This window comes from Aquarana catesbeiana, linkage group LG04 (genome assembly GCF_042186555.1).
Source record: "Aquarana catesbeiana isolate 2022-GZ linkage group LG04, ASM4218655v1, whole genome shotgun sequence".
Lineage (NCBI taxonomy): Eukaryota > Metazoa > Chordata > Amphibia > Anura > Ranidae > Aquarana > Aquarana catesbeiana.
Window position 1 is genome coordinate 456,817,442 of NC_133327.1, and position 19,513 is coordinate 456,836,954.

The window sequence follows — 19,513 nt, forward strand, 5'->3', positions numbered from 1 at the left end:
GAGACAAATTTTTTTTTTTTTTTTTTTTTTTTTTTGCACAAAGTTGTCACTAAATGATATATTGCTCAAACATGCCATGGGAATATGTGAAATTACACCCCAAAATACATTCTGCTGCTTCTCCCGAGTACGGGGATACCACATGTGTGAGACTTTTTGGGAGCCTAGCCGCGTACGGGACCCTGAAAACCAAGCACCGCCTTCAGGCTTTCTAAGGGCGTGAATTTTTGATTTCACTCTTCACTGCCTATCACAGTTTCGGAGGCCATGGAAAGCCCAGGTGGCACAAAACCCCCCCAAATGACCCCATTTTGGAAAGTAGACACCCCAAGCTATTTGCTGAGAGGTATAGTGAGTATTTTGCAGACCTCACTTTTTGTCACAAAGTTTTGAAATTGAAAAAAGAAAAAAAAAAAGTTTTTTCTTGTCTTTCTTCATTTTCAAAAACAAATGAGAGCTGCAAAATACTCACCATGCCTCTCAGCAAATAGCTTGGGGTGTCTACTTTCCAAAATGGGGTCATTTGGGGGGGTTTTGTGCCACCTGGGCATTCCATGGCCTCCGAAACTGTGATAGGCAGTGAAGAGTGAAATCAAAAATTTTCACCCTTAGAAATCCTGAAGGCGGTGCTTGGTTTTCGGGGCCCCGTACGCGGCTAGGCTCCCAAAAAGTCCCACACATGTGGTATCCCCATACTCAGGAGAAGCAGCTAAATGTATTTTGGGGTGCAATTCCACATATGCCCATGGCCTGTGTGAGCAATATATCATTTAGTGACAACTTTGTGCAAAAAAAAAAAAAAAAAAAAGTGTCACTTTCCCGCAACTTGTGTCAAAATATAAAATATTCCATGGACTCAATATGCCTCTCAGCAAATAGCTTGGGGTGTCTACTTTCCAAAATGGGGTCATTTGGGGGGGTTTTGTGCCACCTGGGCATTCCATGGCCTCCGAAACTGTGATAGGCAGTGAAGAGTGAAATCAAAAATTTACACCCTTAGAAATCCTGAAGGCGGTGCTTGGTTTTCGGGGCCCCGTACGCGGCTAAGCTCCCAAAAAGTCCCACACATGTGGTATCCCCATACTCAGGAGAAGCAGCTAAATGTATTTTGGGGTGCAATTCCACATAGGCCCATGGCCTGTGTGAGCAATATATCATTTAGTGACAACTTTTTGTTAATATTTTTTTTTTTTTTTTGTCATTATTCAATCACTTGGGACAAAAAAAATAAATATTCAATGGGTTCAACATGCCTCTCAGCAATTTCCTTGGGGTGTCTACTTTCCAAAATGGGGTCATTTGGGGGGGGTTTGTACTGCCCTGCCATTTTAGCACCTCAAGAAATGACATAGGCAGTCATAAACTAAAAGCTGTGTAAATTACAGAAAATGTACCCTAGTTTGTAGACGCTATAACTTTTGCGCAAACCAATAAATATATGCTTATTGACATTTTTTTTACCAAAGACATGTGGCAAAATACATTTTGGCCTAAATGTAGGACTAAAATTTAGTTTATTGGATTTTTTTTATAACAAAAAGTAGAAAATATCATTTTTTTTCAAAATTTTCGGTCTTTTTCCGTTTATAGCGCAAAAAATAAAAACTGCAGAGGTGATCAAATACCATCAAAAGAAAGCTCTATTTGTGGGAAGAAAAGGACGCAAATTTCGTTTGGGTACAGCATTGCATGACCGCGCAATTAGCAGTTAAAGCGACGCAGTGCCAAATTGAAAAAAGACCTCTGGTCCTTAGGCAGCATAATGGTCCAGGGCTCAAGTGGTTAAAATGGTACATTTTCTCAGTTCAAACATTTGATATGTTTTCTATTGTGAAAAAAATGTGGGCTTCTGAAAATATATATATTATTTTTGGACGGTTGGGAGGGGTGTATATAATATATACATATATACACACACACACACACAGTATCTCACAAGAGTGAGTACTCCCCTCACATTTTTGTAAATATTTTATTATAGCTTTTCATGTGACAACACTGAAGAAATTACACTTTGCTACAATGTAAAGTAGTGAGTGTACAGCTTGTATAACAGTGTAAATTTGCTGTTCCCTCAAAATAACTCAACACAGCCATTAATGTCTAAATCGCTGGCAACAAAAGTGAGTACACCTCTAAGTGAAAATGTCCAAATTGGGCCCAAAGTGTCAAAATTTTGTGTGGCCACCATTATTTTCCAGCACTGCCTTAACCCTCTTGGGCATGGAGTTCACCAGAGCTTCACAGGTTGCCACTGGAGTCCTCTTCCACTCCTGTATGATGACATCACAGAGCTGGTGGATGTTAGAGACCTTGCGCTTCTCCACCTTTCATTTGAGGATGCCCCACAGATGCTCAATAGGGTTTAGATCTGAATACATGCTTGGCCAGTCCATCACCTTTACTCTCAGCTTCTTTAGCAAGGGAGTGGTTGTCTTGGAGGTGTCTTTGGGGTTGTTATTTTAGAATACTGCCCTGCGGCCCAGTCTCAGAGTGGAGGGGATCATGCTCTGCTTCAGTAGGTCACAGTACATGTTGGCATTCATGGCTCCCTCAATGAACTGTAGCGCCCTAGTGCCGGCAGCACTCATGCAGCCCCAGACCATGACACTTCCACCACCATGCTTGACTGTAGGCAAGACACACTTGTCTTTGAACTCCTCACCTGGTGGCACGCCACACACGCTTAACACCATCTGAACCAAATAAGTTTATCTTTGTCACATCAGACCACAGGACATGGTTCCAGTAATCCATGCCCTTAGTCTGCTTGTCTTCAGCAAACTGTTTGCGGGATCTTGTGCATCATCTTTAGAAGAGGCTTCTTTCTAAGACTACAGCCATGCAGACCAATTTAAGTCAGCATGCGGCATATGGTCTGAGAACTGACAGGCTGACCCCCCCACCCCTTCAACCTCTGCAGCAATGCAGGCAGCACTCATGCATCTATTTCCCAAAGTCAACCTCTGCATATGACGCTGAGCACGTGCACTCAACTTCTTTGGTCAACCATGGCGAGGCCTGTTCTGAGTGGAACCTGTCCTGTTAAACCGCTATATGGTCATGGCCACCATGCTGCAGCTCAGTTTCAGGGTCAATCTTTTTATAGCCTAGGCCATCCTTATGTAGAGCAACAATTCTTTTTTTCAGATTCTCAGAGTTCTTTGCCATGAGGTGCCATGTTGAACCACCAGTAAGAGAGTGAGAGGGATAACATGAAATTTAACACACCTGCTCCCCATTCACACCTGAGACCTTGTAACACTAACGAGTCACGTGACACCGGAGAGGGAAAATGGCTAATTGGGCCCAATTTGGATATTTTCACTACAGGGTGTAATCACTTTTGTTGCCAGCGGTTTAGACATTAATGTGTGTGTTGAGCTATTTTGAGGGGACAGCAAATTTACACTGTTATACAAGCTGTACACTCACTATTTTACATTGTAGCAAAGTGTAATTTCTTCAGTGTTGTCACATTAAAAGATATAATAAAATATTTATAAAAATGTGAAGGGTGTACTCACTTTTGTGAGATATTGTATATACACACACACCTCTACTTCCCAACCCTCCCCAGATTTAATTGTAATCCCGCCGTTCCTTGAGTCCGGACTAAATTCCAGAGCCCGGTGCCGGAACTTGGCTCCGCTATGCCTTCTAACATTGGCATGCTAGCGGGGGCACCTGGCGTACCTACTCTGCATCTCTAGCCCCACACATGTAACTCCCCTATGGTAGTTGGCATCGATTTCCACCAGCTACCTGCAGAAACACCTGCTGGAGAGCCAACTGAAGCTGCCTCCTCCCTGGCTCTGACGATTTCATGTACACAGGTCAGGAAGAGGAGTCGGGGAGGAGGGACACCGCTGCTCCATAACTCATGCTGATCTGAGGTCTGTGCAAGAGGGGAGAACAGAATCACAGTGAAGGGGAGAGCACAGGGAAAGGGAAGAAGACAGTGCCTGGAAAGAGGTACACACACAGGAGTGACTTGAGGACGATTTGGGAGTGGAGAGGACTTGTGCTAGAAGGGGGGGGGGCAGATTTAAAGTCCAAGCCCCCCCCCAGCCTTCGCTTCTAGCACAAGTCTCCCCGCCCCAAGAGATGCCAACAAGGAGGTCATCAAGGCATCTGGGACCCGGACACTCCACAAGAGATGGTGTGCACGTGCCTTGGGCGGCCGCACTAGCTCACCCCTGTTAGGCATGTTAGTAGGCTCTGGGACTCAGCACAGATTTGCGGGACAAGGGAATTTTGATCAAAATTGGAATGGAATGGAATTTTGATCAAAACCAGGAAGGTGCCACCAAATCCGACATGGTTGGGGGGTTATGCTAGAAGTACAGAGAGGATTTGTGCTGGGAGGAAGGACTAGGGGAAGGAGTATTTGTAGAGGGGGGAAGAAAGGTTTGAGCCGGGTTGAGAGAGGATAAGATTTGTGCTAGAAGTGGAGAAAGGATTTGTGTTAGGAAGGGGGATTTGGGGGAAAGAGGATTTGTGCTGGGGGGATATGTTCCAGAATGAGGAGTTGTGCTGGGTGGGGTAATTTGGGGGGGGTGTAGATGATTTGTGCTGGGAGGGGGGATTTGGGAGAGAGGATTTGTGCTAGAAGTGGGGAAAGAATTTATGCTGGGAGGGAGTGGATTTGTGGGAGAGAGGCACAGGGTTTGAGGATGAAGAGAATTTTTTTTGGAGGATTGTGGGGGGTAAGGAGGACTTGTGTTGGGGGGATTTATTTTGGGAGGGGTTTTTGTTGGGGGGGAGGAGAAGAGTATTTATGTTGGGAGGGGGAATTGAGGGGGGGTGGGTTCAGCTGAACTCGCACAATTTCATTCCCGCAGTTAGTGTGAACCAGGCTAATGGCTGTGTGGAGTTATTTTGAGGGGACAGTAAATTGACACTGTTATACAAGCTGTACACTCACTACTTTACTTTTTAATTTCTTCACAAACATACAAAAAACATACAAAATAAAATAATTACAAAAATGTGAGGGATATATATATATATATATATATATATATATATATATATATATATATATATATATATATATATATATATATATTTTTTTTTTTTTTTTTTTTAAATGATCATCCCGGTGTTTATATCAGCTTGTGGCACAGCAATCGAAGCATAAAATGCCCCTTAAGCCCCTCCCACTGTGAACTGTTTGGCCACACCCACTTACAGCATGCAGCAGGTCACTGCCTCCCTCAAGTGTTCCTCATTCTCAAGTTTAAAAGTTAAATATATATATTTATTCAGAAGTGGTGTGTCACAATGTAAATGTGCCTGATAAAGGAGACATGTTGGTTTTACCCAAAAATGGTCTCTCCCGTGGAAGTTGTTGCTGCTGAGTCAATGTGTGTGAGGATACATTGGCAGCACATGTCTAGGCCTGTCTGACCCAAATTGAGAAGCACTTGAACCAGATAGATGCTCAACATATTCTTAGACTTATATTATATTATATTAGGTAGATCATCTTGTTGAAAAAAAGATTCTATCCTCAGCTTCATGGCTAACCCTTCATGGCTTGCCAATATTGCCATGCAAAATTTAAGGATTTATGTTAATCCATTTGTTTAGCTACATCTACAACGTTCTCTATGCCACTAGCTGCAACACATCCCCAAGACATAATGGCTCTTTGGCATTTTTCTCTCTAAGCAAAGCTTAAGGCCCCTTTCACACTTGCGACCTGAAAGTCATGTGACTTTGCTGTGATTTTTGCCACAACTTGAAGCAATGCCTGTGTAATCTTGAGGTCTATGGACCTCGAGACGCATCAAAGTCGGACCAAAGTAGTGCAGTGCACTACTCATGAACGGTACTCATTGGAAATCATGGGGTACGACTTGTCATGCGAATTTGCGGTCCCAAGTCGCACGACAAGTCCCACAAGTGTGAAAGGGGCCTAAGTGACTGTGTTCAGCGTTCAGTTTTTAATGCATTAGATCATAGGACTGGTTTTTAAAATGCTTGTAGCTTGTCACATTGGTATTTTGACATGGACGTGTGACATGGTCACAGGTAAGGCTTCCTCCTGATGACTTTTCCATGTAAATCATATTTGTGCAAGCAATGCAACGATTCTCTCTGGAAGTTTTTCTTGTCTGCCAGATCTTGTCCTGCCTTTCACAGTTCCTCCTAAACTGACACGTCTAGATAACAGTATGGACAATAGAAACTGCAAGCATTGCAATATTTTTTTTGCCTTTCTTGCTTTATAGGCACCAGTAAGCTGTATTTTCAGATCCTTGTACAGATGCTTATAGAATCTGATTAGTAAAAAAAAAAAAAAAAAAAAACAGTCCAAGGTTTGAAGTGTCATATTTTATTAACGCATTTGTTACCCCAACACTTCACATTCCTGATATGTGTCTGCTGTACAATGTACTTGTATGATAAAGTATCCTGTTCTCTTTGCATTGCTTCCTTTATGTGAAATCCCCAGTGTCCCTGCTACTCCCCTTGCTTTATTAAAAACTAACCACACTAAGCAGGCAAGTACAGCATGGTCCATTCTCTAGCTAAGCTGGGAATTCAGCCTGATCTCCTCCAATAAACAGACTTGAAGAATGGGCAGAAAATGTCACGCTCTAGATGTGCAGAGCTGGTAGAGGCATACCCAAAAAACTTGCAGGGAAAGGGGGTTCTACAAAGTATTGACTCAGAGGGAGCACAGTACAAATGCACGCCGCTTTTCACATATTTGTAAAAGATTTTGAAAAAAAAACTCTTATCATTTTCCTTCCACTTCACAATTATGTGCCACTTTGTGTAGGTCTGTCACATAAAATCACAAAAAAAAAAACAAAAAAACTTTTTTTGGTTGTAACATGACAAAAATATGGAAAATTTCAAGGGATACAAGTACTTTTTCAAGGCACTGTATATTGCTTTCTCCAGTGGTCGCTTAATACTTTTCAGCTACAAACTAAACACCAAATGTGATTTTAGCATGCAGTGTACAGCTATATGTTCAAAATCACCCTACAAGTACCCATTAAATGTACGCTGTACCCAGGGCAAAAAATCAAAATGTCATAAGTATTACTTTTATGGAGTAAATAAAAAGAAAAAAAAATGTCTGTGGGCCCACAAAATTCTGTTGTAAAAAAAAAAAAAATGTTAATTTACATTACAACAGATAGCTTTATATTCATAAAAACCTTCTTACTACTGAGAGTTACTCAATCACTTGTATATTTCTGGTTCTTTTTAAAGATTGCTCAATTTTTCTGAAATGTCAAGTCATGCACTCCTCCTGCTTTCTCTTCCTTGGTATGTTCATGATATTTCTTCCTCACATCATGCATTGTTTCACATCTTTGAATGCACATGCTCTACATTAGGCCCCGTAAACATGGGCCGAACATCAGGCGGTATCGGCTGGTTCAATAGAAACCGGTCGACATTCGGCCTATGTGCACAGCATAAATGGGAAAAAATGTAGCAGTGCTAGAAAACGCGAATATTGAAATCAATGAGATCAACGTGAATAATAAATCAATATTAATCAGGTATAAAAATAAATATAATAAATATAGTTCAACGCTAAAAAGTCACCAGTGATAGTTGATTCATGGGTGTTTAAATAATAAATGGAATATAGGTGAAATGAATATTATTAAGGAAAACAATATCATGAAAACAAATAAGTAAAGTTCATCAGAAGTATAGCTGTTCTTCAGTGACAGAATTGTCCGTGATAAGAATCCATAAACCGGGGGTATATGTAAAAATAAAAGTGACAATTCCTCCACCGCAACCAAAGTGACAACAACACATAGAATGCACGCTCACCACAAAGCAAGCTAGATATGCCTGCGGCCAGGGCCTTCATCCGGAGAAGAAAAAGGAACCCGATGCCTCAATACGGTCCTAGGAATATGGTCAGCAAACAGCACGGATCACCCGGGTCACATGTTCAAACGGAGTGCTTAAATTGTTCAGATGTCGCTTAGATGTTGCCCTGAGCCCTGGAAATTCATCCGGCGGGGACTGGATCGCTTGCTGGATTAGAGCTTGAACATTTTTTGAGGCTCTGTGATATGACTCAGCTGACTATATTTTTCTATCCAACTTATATGCGGTGCTATCTTTATTGTTTCATGGAAACATGGTGCTGAATGACCAACAGGCTTATTGTGGATCTATTGTTTCTCCTTGACGCAAGTTGCATGCTTACATCACAGCGTGCTGCATTTTTTACTATCTCTATGATTGACAGTGCTACACTCAGAAATCAAACCTGTTTTGTTCACTAGCAGGGATACTTTCTAGCCAGAATTGCATTTATTTGTCTGTGATGAGCAAATGCTTTTTTCAACATTGTAAAGACTTAATGCAGCAGCTCTTTAGGAATATAGGGAGTCTGGAGGTCCATGGTTAAGCACAATACGGGTACCGACTTGTGCTACCAAGGTTTCCCAGAACTCACCTCGCCTAAACACATGAAAGCATTATATATTAAGTCACGCTTAATAACTTGAGATGATTGACACGTGTGGATGACTGGGATATGGCTGAGTGCATGGGCATGCATTTTTAAGTAACAACGTTGTCAGTTTTTACCACGTGCAATTTCCTATTGTTTATGCTTTCCTTTCAATGATAAATATTTTTTTCTACTAATTGTTCTAATAAAGTTACATCAGGTTAAACCGCAGTTTGTTCCTTTTCCTTCACTGAAGGTAAGGACACCTTGGGTCCTATTCCCACTCCCCTTTTATTTTGACAACTTCTCCTGTTTTGATAAGGAACACCACCCTATTAGGTGAGCCTGTTACCTGAATTGACCAACAATACTGGTCATCAGGACCCCGCCCCATTGTGTTTTTTACTACAACATTTCTGTCTCCCAGGTGTCTTTTATAGAGGCAACTACCTGAGATTAGGAACACTCCCTTAAAGCGAGTGCTCCTAATCTCAGCTTGTTACCTGTATAAAAGACACCTGTCCATAGAAGCAATCAATTAATCAGATTCCAATCTCTCCACCATGGCCAAGACCAATGAGCTGTTCAAGGATGTCAGGGACAAGATTGTAGACCTACACAAGGATAGAATGGGCTACAGGACCATCGCCAAGCAGCTTAGTGAGAAGGTGACAACAGTTGGTGCGATTATTCGCAAATGGAAGAAACACAAAATAACTGTCAATCTCCCTTGATCTGGGGCTCAATGCAAGATCTCACCTCGTGGAGTTTCAATGATCATGAGAACAGTGAGCAATAAGCCCAGAACTACACTGGAGAACTTGTCAATGATCTAAAAGGCATCTGGGACCATAGTCAAGAAAACAATTGGTAACACTACACCATTAAGGACTGAAATCCTGCAGTGCCCACAAGGTCCCCCTGCTCAAAAAAGCACATGCACAAGCCCGTCTCAAGTTTGCTAATGAACATCTGAATGATTCAGAGGAGAACTGAGTGAAAGCGTTGTGGTCAGATGAGACCAAAATCGAGTTCTTTGGCATCAACTCAACTTGTAGTGTTTGGAGGAGGAGGAATGCTGTCCATGACCCCAAGAACACTATCCCCACCGTCAAACATGGAGGTGGAAACATTATGCTTTGGGGGTATTTTTCTGCTAAGAGGACAGGACAATTTCACCGCATCAAAAAGGGATGATGGACGGTGGGGCCATGCACCGTCATATTTTGGGCGAGAGCCTCCTTCCCTCAGCCAGGGCATTGAAAATGGGTCGTGGATGGGTATTCCAGTATGAAAATGACAAATCACGAGCAAGGCAACAAAGGAGTGGCTCAAGAAGAAGCACATTAAGGTCCAGGAGTGGCCTAGCCAGTCTGCAGATCTTAATGCCAAAGAAAATATGTGGAGGGAGCTGAAGGTTTGAGTTGCTGAATGTCAGCCTTGAAATCTTAATGAGAGGATGTGCAAAGAGTGGGTGTGCAAACCTTTTGCCCAACTACAAGAAAGGTCTGAACTTTGATAGCCTACAAGGATTTTGCCAACAAGTACTAAGTCATGTTTTGCGTAGGGGTCAACTACTTATTTCATTCATTAAAATGCAAATCAATTTATAAAACTTTTTGAAATGCCTTTTTCTGTATTTTTTTAGTTATTCAGTCTCTCACTGTTAAAATAAACCTACCATTAAAATTATAGGCTGATCATTTCTTTGTCAATGGGCAAACGTACAAAATCAGCAGGGGATCAATACTTTTTTCCCTCACTGTACATGTATTCACTTCCACATATTTTTCTTTAGCTTTGTTTTATTTGCGTTTTTCTTATTCCATATGTATTTTGCTTTGCAAATTTATAGATAAAATGTCTATGAGAAGGAATATAGAAAAATAGTCCAAATTACCTGAAGAATCTGACAAGCAAGCAGGAAGTGATGTACCACTCTGGCTTTTAGGAACTGCTTTATATTGAACACCTTAAGTGGATGGTTATCTCTGATAAGTATCTGTAATGAGGTTAGTAACATTTCCCAGACACCTTCCTAAAGTTAAAAGAAAAAAAAAAAAAAATCAACATAAGTTGACTTTGCTCTTCACGATACATAATTAAATACAATTTATGAAAAAAGAAACCACATGTACACCGAGGACCTTGGTGATCATTTTGACTAGCTGTATATCAAAGGTTTGCAAATCTTTTTGAAAAATCCAAGTTTAGGTCTCGTGCACACAGATGTCTGGATACTGCTAAGTGTTCAAGATTTAAATACTCAACACAGGTACCATGTGCAGCTGCCCATACAAGTGAAAGGCTCTATGCAGCTACACTAATGTAAGCATGTTTTTCCCCAAGCGTCAAAGTGGCATGTTTGGGGAAATACAGCAAACGTACAGGTAATCACCAAAGCAGAAGCCTTCTAGGTTTACACGTATATGGCCACATAAACATTATATATATATATATATATATATATATATATATATATATATATATATATATATATATATAATGACAAAGGGACATTCTCCAAATGCAATAAACTTTGCGAGCATCCCTGCTCTTCCTCAGGCTACTGATGCCAGACAGCCTGAGGAAGAGCAGGGATGCTCGCAACTGTATACGGTAGTTGCTGTTGCTGATTTACATGATTTGACAATACCTGATGATTTGAAGATACAGTAAAGTTTATTGCATTTGGAGAACGTGTCCCTTTGTCATCTTTTAAATGGATATTGGTGGAAGACAGGGAGTCCACCCTGACATTGTTCCAGTCAAAAAATAGGATAAAGAAAAGGCAGTAACCCACCCGAAGTTTTGATAGATATATATATTAAAACACACAGTATGGGAGGCTGTACAGGGCACCTCCAAACGTCAGTGTATATGTCTAGGCTGCTTTTGCAAATTAGTAGCCTTATTGCATTAAAGGGTAAGTTCACCTTTGTACACCTTTTTTCTTCTAAATTCCAGCTCCCCTTTGCACCAATATAGCATTCATGTACTTTTTTTTTGCAAAAATATCAAAGCTTTCCATTAAATCTACACTTACTTTTCTTGTCCTAATCCACGTTTCCAGACATTTCTATTAGTAATGCCTTCTTCCTGATCAGACTTTAGGTCATAACACAGAAAGGAGTTGACCAGCTGACCTCATTAGCACACACCCGGCATCATCCACCCTCCCATTCCTAGGTGCAGGTTTTTTAAATGAAATGCAATCAGTGATCACCCTTCTCACTAAATACACAATCAGATTGCATTGTGTATGGTCATCTTTATACAAATACATAGAAGGGAGTGGACAGAAACACTCAGCTGTCAAGCCTCATTCACAACTCTGCACAGTGTGAACTCGCATTCCCACGTGTTTTTTTTTTTTTTTTTTTTTTTTTTTATCGAGGTCGGGAGGTGTTTTGGAGCATTTTCATTCATCACACATAGGGCAAGCCCATCCACCTGAATGGGCTGCCCTACACACCGCAATCGCCCTAAAGAAGCTTCAGAAATTGGTTTTAGAGCGGAGCTTGGTGCGTTTTTTTACTGCAGCGCATTTCTGAAATTCAAGTTAACGCACAGATGTGAATGGAGCCTTGTTGTTCTTGTGTTATCGCACCAATTTCACTTTTAGGCCCCATTCACATCTAGTATAGTGGGAGCGCACATTTTGTGTCTCGTTTTTCCTGTGATGCATAGGGCAGTCCATTGATTTCAATTGGCTGCACTACATGTGGTTAATGGGACATTTTGGCGTTTTGTGGGTTGTGTGTTTTTTAACCTAGTAACCGTAAAAAAAATTTCAAGCGTAGCTTATGGAGATTTTTATGTACCGTAGTTTGTCGCCATTCCACAAGTGCGTGCAATTATAAAGCGTGACATGTTCGGTATCTATTTACTCGGTGTAACATCATCTTTCACATTATACAAAAAAATTGGGCTAACTTTACTGTTTGATTTTTTTAAAATTCATGAAAGTGTCCCTTTTCCCAAAAAGTTGCGTTTAAAACACGGCTGCACAAATACTGTGTGATAAAAAATATTGCAACAATCACCATTTTATTCTCTAGAGTCTCTGCTAAAAAAATATATATAATGTTTGGGGGCTCTAAGTAATTTTCTAGCAAAAAATACGGATTTTAACTTGTAAACACCAAATGTCAAAAATAGGCTTAGTCATGAAAGGGATAAACATGGCCATACACTATGCAATCTGATTGTATATTGTGTATGTAGTAAGAAGGGTGATCACTGATTGATTGCATTTCATTTACAAAATGTGCAGCTGGGAGTGGGAGGGTGGATGATGCCAGGTGTGTGCCAAAGAGGTCAGCTGGTCAACTTCTTCCTGTGTCATTGACCTAAAGTCTGATCAGGAAGAAGAAATTACTAATGGAAATGTCTGGAAACGTGGATTAGGACAAGAAAAGTAAGTGACTGTAGATTTAATGTAAAGCTTTAATATTTTTACAAAAAAAGTACATGAATGCTAAATTGGTGCATAGGGGAGCTGGAATTTAGAAAAAAAAAAAGTGTACAAAGGTGATCTTACCCTTTAAATTGTCTGTAGTTAACTGTAAAGAATAGAGATCCATTTTTAACTAATGGAACTGCTGGTTAAATTTAATACTGTATAAGCTAAAAATTAGCAAGTAACAGCAGTTAATTGCAAACAATGGGAATATTGTGCAATTATGACTGATCAATTGTTTAATGCAACCGAGTAGCATACACTACAGTAAATTATTGGTTTCTTCTTACACTTAAAAAAAAAAAAAAAAAAAATGAACATTTTCCTTGATGGAACAAAAATTAAAGCTTGCATACCTCTGCTTTTGACCAAATTTTCCAATCTAACAGCAAATGTTCTAGTAATTGAATGTCTTTGATCACAGCAGTAGAATCAAACTTAAGAATAAATTGTCCATTTTCATTTATGTTGAGCAACCAATCACCAGTGCATCCATACAGAAGGATCTGTGAAAAAAGGACAATAATTAAACATGCAAATAAAAGACTTTACCGTTATTTAAAATATTTGACAAAAAAAAAAAAAATATGAATCAAGCCCAAATGTCAAATACATTTGCCAATCACATTTAAAACAAACCTGTCAGCAACCAAACACTGCATCAGGCTTCTGCATTACTATACAAGCACTGAATGGTGCCTGCACATACATTAAATGGCTTGTAGTCCCCTGGAAACTCATCTAATATCCCTCCACCCGTAACATCTGTAATTGAGGAACCCAGAGTAGGTTTGACAGACTAAAGCCCTGTACACACGAGCCGAAGGTGGGGAAGTATCGGCCTGTTCAATGCACCTTTTCAAGTTGCTTTCTCTAGATTTCAGTAGGCATGACTTGAAAAAGCACATGCGTTGTCACTGCAACATCATCTTCCCAAAGCCTGTGGGTCCTCCCTCGGCTCTGGCTCTGCTCGGAAATCGGCACAGTCAAGAAACGGCTACCTCAATGCTGAAAAGGTGGGAGCATAGCATGGAGAGCGCACACCACCCAGGTGATGCAGTCCTTAAATCTTCAGCAAACTCATTCCATGGACACCAACATATTAAGTAATAATGGTACTTAATAGTCCTAATACAGATGTAGCACCCAGTACTGGGCCAAGCAGCCTACTCACAAATACGTTTTTGGAACCCAGGTCCCAACTACTGCTGGCCAAGGCTCTTAACCTGGAAATCGCTCTGCGGTTAACACACAGTACACTCAGATCTGCAAAGTGACAAGCAGAGCCCAGTACTCGAAGGTCACAATCCAGGCAGGAATGTCTATCACTAGGATATCCTTATCCTGGAGAGCAGCAAGGCCGAAAGCTACTGTCCACTCTGATCCTTTGGATTACCTAATCAACACACCTGTGCGCAGGAGTATTTGCTTTCCTGCAATCTTCAGTCTGATCTGGTTATGGCTTCTAAAGCTTCAACTGAGCAGCATGTAGCTGAAGTCTTAAATTAGGAAAAAATGTTTTTTACTTTATTTATTACAGGTACTTAAAAAGCTCCATCAATTTATGCAGTGCTTTGCATTTATATTGTATATGCACATCAGTCTGTGCCCTCAAGGAGCTTACAATCTCATGTCCCTAAGGCTCGGTTCACACTGGGGCGACTTGGGATCCGACTTGTACGTCCTCAAGTCGCCCCAAGTCGCTCCAGAAATAGTTTCAATGGGAGTTAACGCTAGCGTCTTAATAGACACTACTGAAGTCGCTCCGACTTCAGAGCGTACTCCCTGTACTACTTTGATCCGACTTTGATCCGACTTCAGCCTATTGACTGTCATTGAAGTCGGATCGCCGTCTCGCATGATCCGACTTCGGCATGCGACTTGTGCTCAAATGATCTTGAGGGGAACTCCGCGCCAAATTTTAAATAAAAATCCGGCATGGGTTCCCCCTCCAGGGGCATACCAGGCCCTTGGGTCTGGTATGGACCTTGAGGAGAACCCCCTACGCCGAAAAAACGGCGTGGGGGGTCCCCCCAATCCATACCAGACCCTTATCCGAGCACGCAGCCCGGCCGGACAGGAATGGGGGTGGGGACGAGCGAGCGCCCCCCCCTCCTGAACCGTACCAGGCCGTATGCCCTCAACATGGGGGGTTGGTGCCTTGGGGGAGGGGGGCGCGCTGCGGCCCCCCCCCACCCCAAAGCACCTTGTCCCCATGTTGATGAGGACAAGGGCCTCTTCCCGACAACCCTGGCCGTTGGTTGTCGGGGTCTGCGGGCGGGGGGCTTATCGGAATCTGGGAGCCCCCTTTAATAAGGGGGCCCCCAGATCCCGGCCCCCCACCCTATGTGAATGAGTATGGGGTACATGGTACCCCTACCCATTCACCTAGGGGAAAAAAGCGTCAATAAAAAACACAGTACACAGGTATTTAAAATAATTTATTAGGCAGCTCCGGGATCTTCTTCCGACTCCGGGGGTCTCTCCAGCGTCTTCTCCCGGTGTCCGCATCTTCTGGCGCTCTTTTGCCAGCGGTGGTCCGGACCTCTGGATCATCTTCTTCCCTCTTCTCTTCCAGAGATGTTGACACGACGCTCTCCCCAGCCAGAATGGTTTCTGTGCGCTCTGCAAGGGACTTATATAGGCGGTGACCCCGCCCCCTTATGCCGTCACAGTCCCTGGGCATGCTGGGTCTGTGACGTTTTAGGAGGCGTGGTCACCGGGTGATGACCACGCCCCCTTATGACGGCACAGCCCCAGCATGCCCTGGGACAGTGACCTCATAAGGGGGCGGGGTCACCGCCTATATAAGTCCGTTGCGGAGCGTTCAGAGACCATTCCAGCTGGAGAGAGCGTTGTGTCAACATCTCTGGAAGAAAAGAAGAAGGCAGAAGTCCGGACCACCGCTAGCAATTGAGCTGCAGAAGATAGCGGAGGAGCCGGCAGAAGATGCGGACACCGGGAGGAGACGGCGGAGAGACCCCCGAAGTCGGAAGAGGACCCCCGAAGTCGGAAGAAGATCCCGGAGCTGCCTAATAAATTATTTTTAAAAACCTGTGTACTGTTTGTTTTATTGACGCTTTTTTCCCCTAGGTGAATGGGTAGGGGTACCATGTACCCCATACTCATTCACATAGGGTGGGGGGCCGGGATCTGGGGGCCCCCTTATTAAAGGGGGCTCCCAGATTCCGATAAGCCCCCCCGCCCGCAGACCCCGACAACCAACGGCCAGGGTTGTCGGGAAGAGGCCCTTGTCCTCATCAACATGGGGACAAGGTGCTTTGGGGTGGGGGGGCCGCAGCGCGCCCCCCTCCCCCAAGGCACCAACCCCCCCATGTTGAGGGCATGCGGCCTGGTACGGTTCAGGAGGGGGGGGGGCGCTCGCTCGTCCCCACCCCCATTCCTGTCCGGCCGGGCTGCGTGCTCGGATAAGGGTCTGGTATGGATTGGGGGGACCCCCCACGCCGTCCTTTCGGCGTAGGGGGGTTCCCCTCAAGATCCATACCGGACCCAAGGGCCTGGTATGCCCCTGGGGGGGGAACCCATGCCGGATTTTTATTTAAAATTTGGCGCGGAGTTCCCCCTAAAGATTCATACCAAACACAGTGGCGGGGATCCAAGTCGGATCCCCGTTCATTGAAAGTCGGATCCACAAGTCGTGTTGAAGTCGGGTTGAAGTCGCGTTGCAAAGTCGCGTTGAAGTCGTGTTGCCCCTGTGTGAATCGAGCCTAACTCACATTCATACAGTGGGGATGGAAAGTATTCAGGCCCCCTTAAATTTTTCACTCTGTTATATTGCAGCCATTTGCTAAAATCATTTAGGTTCATTTTTTTCTTCATTAATGTACACACAGCACCCCATATTGACAGAAAAACACAGAATTGTTGACATTTTTGCAGATTTATTAAAAAAAAACCTGAAATATCATATGGTCCTAAGTATTCAGACCCTTTGCTGTGACACTCATATTTTACTCAGGTGCTGTCCATTTCTTCTGATCATCCTTGAGATGGTTCATTTAAGTCCAGCTGTGTTTGATTATACTGATTGGACTTGCTTAGGAAAGCCACACACCTGTCTATATAAGACCTTACAGCTCACAGTGCATGTCAGAGCAAATGAGAATCATGAGGTCAAAAGGAACTGCCTGAAGAGCTCAGAGACAGAATTGTGGCAAGGCACAGATCTGGCCAAGTTTACAAAAATATTTCTACTGCACTTAACGTTCCTAAGAGCACAGTGGCCTCCATAATCCTTAAATGGAAGACGTTTGGGTGACCAGAACCCTTCCTAGAGCTGGCCGTCCAGCCAAACTGAGCTATCGGGGGAGAAGAGCCTTGGTGAGAGAGGTAAAGAAGAACCCAAAGATCACTGTGGCTGAGCTCCAGAGATGCAGTCAGGAGATGGGAGAAAGTTGTAGAAAGTCAACCATCACTGCAGCCCTCCACCAGTCGGGGCTTTATGGCAGAGTGGCCCGACGGAAGCCTCTCCTCAGTGCAAGACACATGAAAGCCCGCATGGAGTTTGCTAAAAAAAAAAAAAAAAAAAAAAAACCCTAAAGAACTCCAAGATGATGAGATATAAGTTTTTCTAGTCTGATGAGACCAAGATAGAACTTTTTGGCTTTAATTCTAAGCGGTATGTGAAGAAAACCAGGCACTGCTCATCACCTGTCCAATACAGTCCCAACAGTGAAGCATGGTGGTGGCAGCATCATGCTGTGGGGGTGTTTTTCAGCTGCAGGGACAGGACTACTGGTTGCAATCGAGGGAAAGATGAATGCGGCCAAGTACAGGGATATCCTGGACGAAAACCTTCTCCAGAGTGCTCAGGACTTTAGACTGGGCCGAAGGTTTACCTCCCAACAAGACAATGACCCTAAGCACACAGCTAAAATAACGAAGGAGTGGCTTCACAACAACTCCGTGACTGTTCTTGAATGGCCCAGCCAGACCCCTGACTTAAACCCAATTGAGCATCTCTGGATAGACCTAAAAATGGCTGTCCACCAACGTTTACCATCCAACCTGACAGAACTGGAGAGGATCTGCAAGAGGAATGGCAGAGGATCCCCAAATCCAGGTGTGAAAAACTTGTTGCATCTTTCCCAAAAAGACTCATGGCTGTATTAGATCAAAAGGGTGCTTCTACTAAATACTGAACAAAGGGTCTGAATACTTAGGCCCATGTGATATTTCAGTTTTTCTTTTTTAATAAATCTGCAAAAATGTCAACAATTCTGTGTTTTTCTGTCAATATGGGGTGCTGTGTGTACATTAATGTGGAAAAAAAAATAAACTTAAATGATTTAAGCAAATGGCTGCAATACAACAAAGAGTGAAAAATTTAAGGGGGTCTGAATACTTTCCATCCCCACTGTATGTACACATACTAGGGCCAATTTAAACAAGAGCAAATCAACTTAGCATGTTTTTGGAGTGTGGGAGAAACTCGGACTACTTGGAGGAAACTTACGCAGGCAGATGCAAACTCTAGGCAGGTAGTGTCATGGTTGAGATTCGAACTGATAATCCTAGTGCTACTAGGCGGAAGTGCTTACCACTTGGCCACTGATTAACACTTAAGTTCTGTATTTTATAAGTTGATCCACGGTTCTCTCTCTGCTCCCTTATGCTGCTCTATTTATTCAATGTGCCTGTCACGCTCAGCTGCAGCTTATTAGCACTAGTGAGAGCCAGTATATTAGTATCCCAGAGGCTAGTTGCTGCAGACTGATGAAGAGGGGTTACTACTCCAAGAAATGTGTTTCCAATGATACTTTACAAGCCAAACACAATCGGGAACAGACATGGCCATTCACCCAATGCAGCGGAATCCATCACAGCTTCAACAATTCCTGTGCACTCCTCCACAGGGGGTTTTAGTCTGATGATCTAAGCTCTGCACTTTAGAATGATCCTCGCTCTGTTACATGCCAATTCTGCTCATCACTTGTGAGTGCATATTATCAATTTGATCCATGGCTAAACTGATGAAGTTTATTACACTATGAGGCTGGTTTGCTCTCCTCTTTTTCTTTTGTTTTTCTAGACGTTGGCTCGTCAAGCCACTACAGAAGGTGATAGCATGGCCACTAGTTTTTGTTCACAATCACTGTATACTAACTAACCTCAGGAATATGATATTTCTCATTGATTTTTAATACGGTGCTATCATATTTAATATAAGTTTCACTTAAGGATGATACATCTTCTTGCTTGTTTACATATCCATTTGTACATTTTGCTACATTCAGGTAACTGCGTGGGCTGTTTTTCAGTCCCTTATGCCCCCTGGTGGTTATTACTTTACAGGTCCTGTATTTTACTATTTCCAGCTAACAGAGTCACTGCCTGTGCCATGGGTTCTTTTTCTTTTTTGTTCTGGTTCGCCAGGCAAAATAGGCCTTCCAGGTACAATGGTATACTTTGTGTGAGGTTGACGTTAAAGGCTGTCAAAGCAAGCAACTATTAAGCAGGTTACAGGACTGGTTCTTGAGACAGAAGATACGGACAATCTGGGAGGGCCTTTGGAGAGTCTGAGAAGGTCGAGAAGGTCCCCGTATCATGCCCTCCTTGGCTAGACCAATGTCAGCAGGTCC

At 42.9% G+C, this 19,513-nt stretch overlaps 1 protein-coding gene across 2 annotated transcripts in view; it reads right to left on the bottom strand.

Moving 5' to 3' along the window:
- Positions 1-19,513, bottom strand: part of LYST (lysosomal trafficking regulator) — a 556,505-nt gene that overhangs the window by 291,967 nt on the left and 245,025 nt on the right. For both annotated transcript variants that reach the window (XM_073627506.1, XM_073627507.1), the window contains 2 exons: positions 13,268-13,417; positions 10,350-10,487 (listed from right to left, as the gene is read on the bottom strand). In XM_073627506.1, the coding sequence (XP_073483607.1) occupies positions 10,350-10,487; positions 13,268-13,417 (288 nt within the window). The remainder of the gene's footprint in view (positions 1-10,349; positions 10,488-13,267; positions 13,418-19,513) is intronic.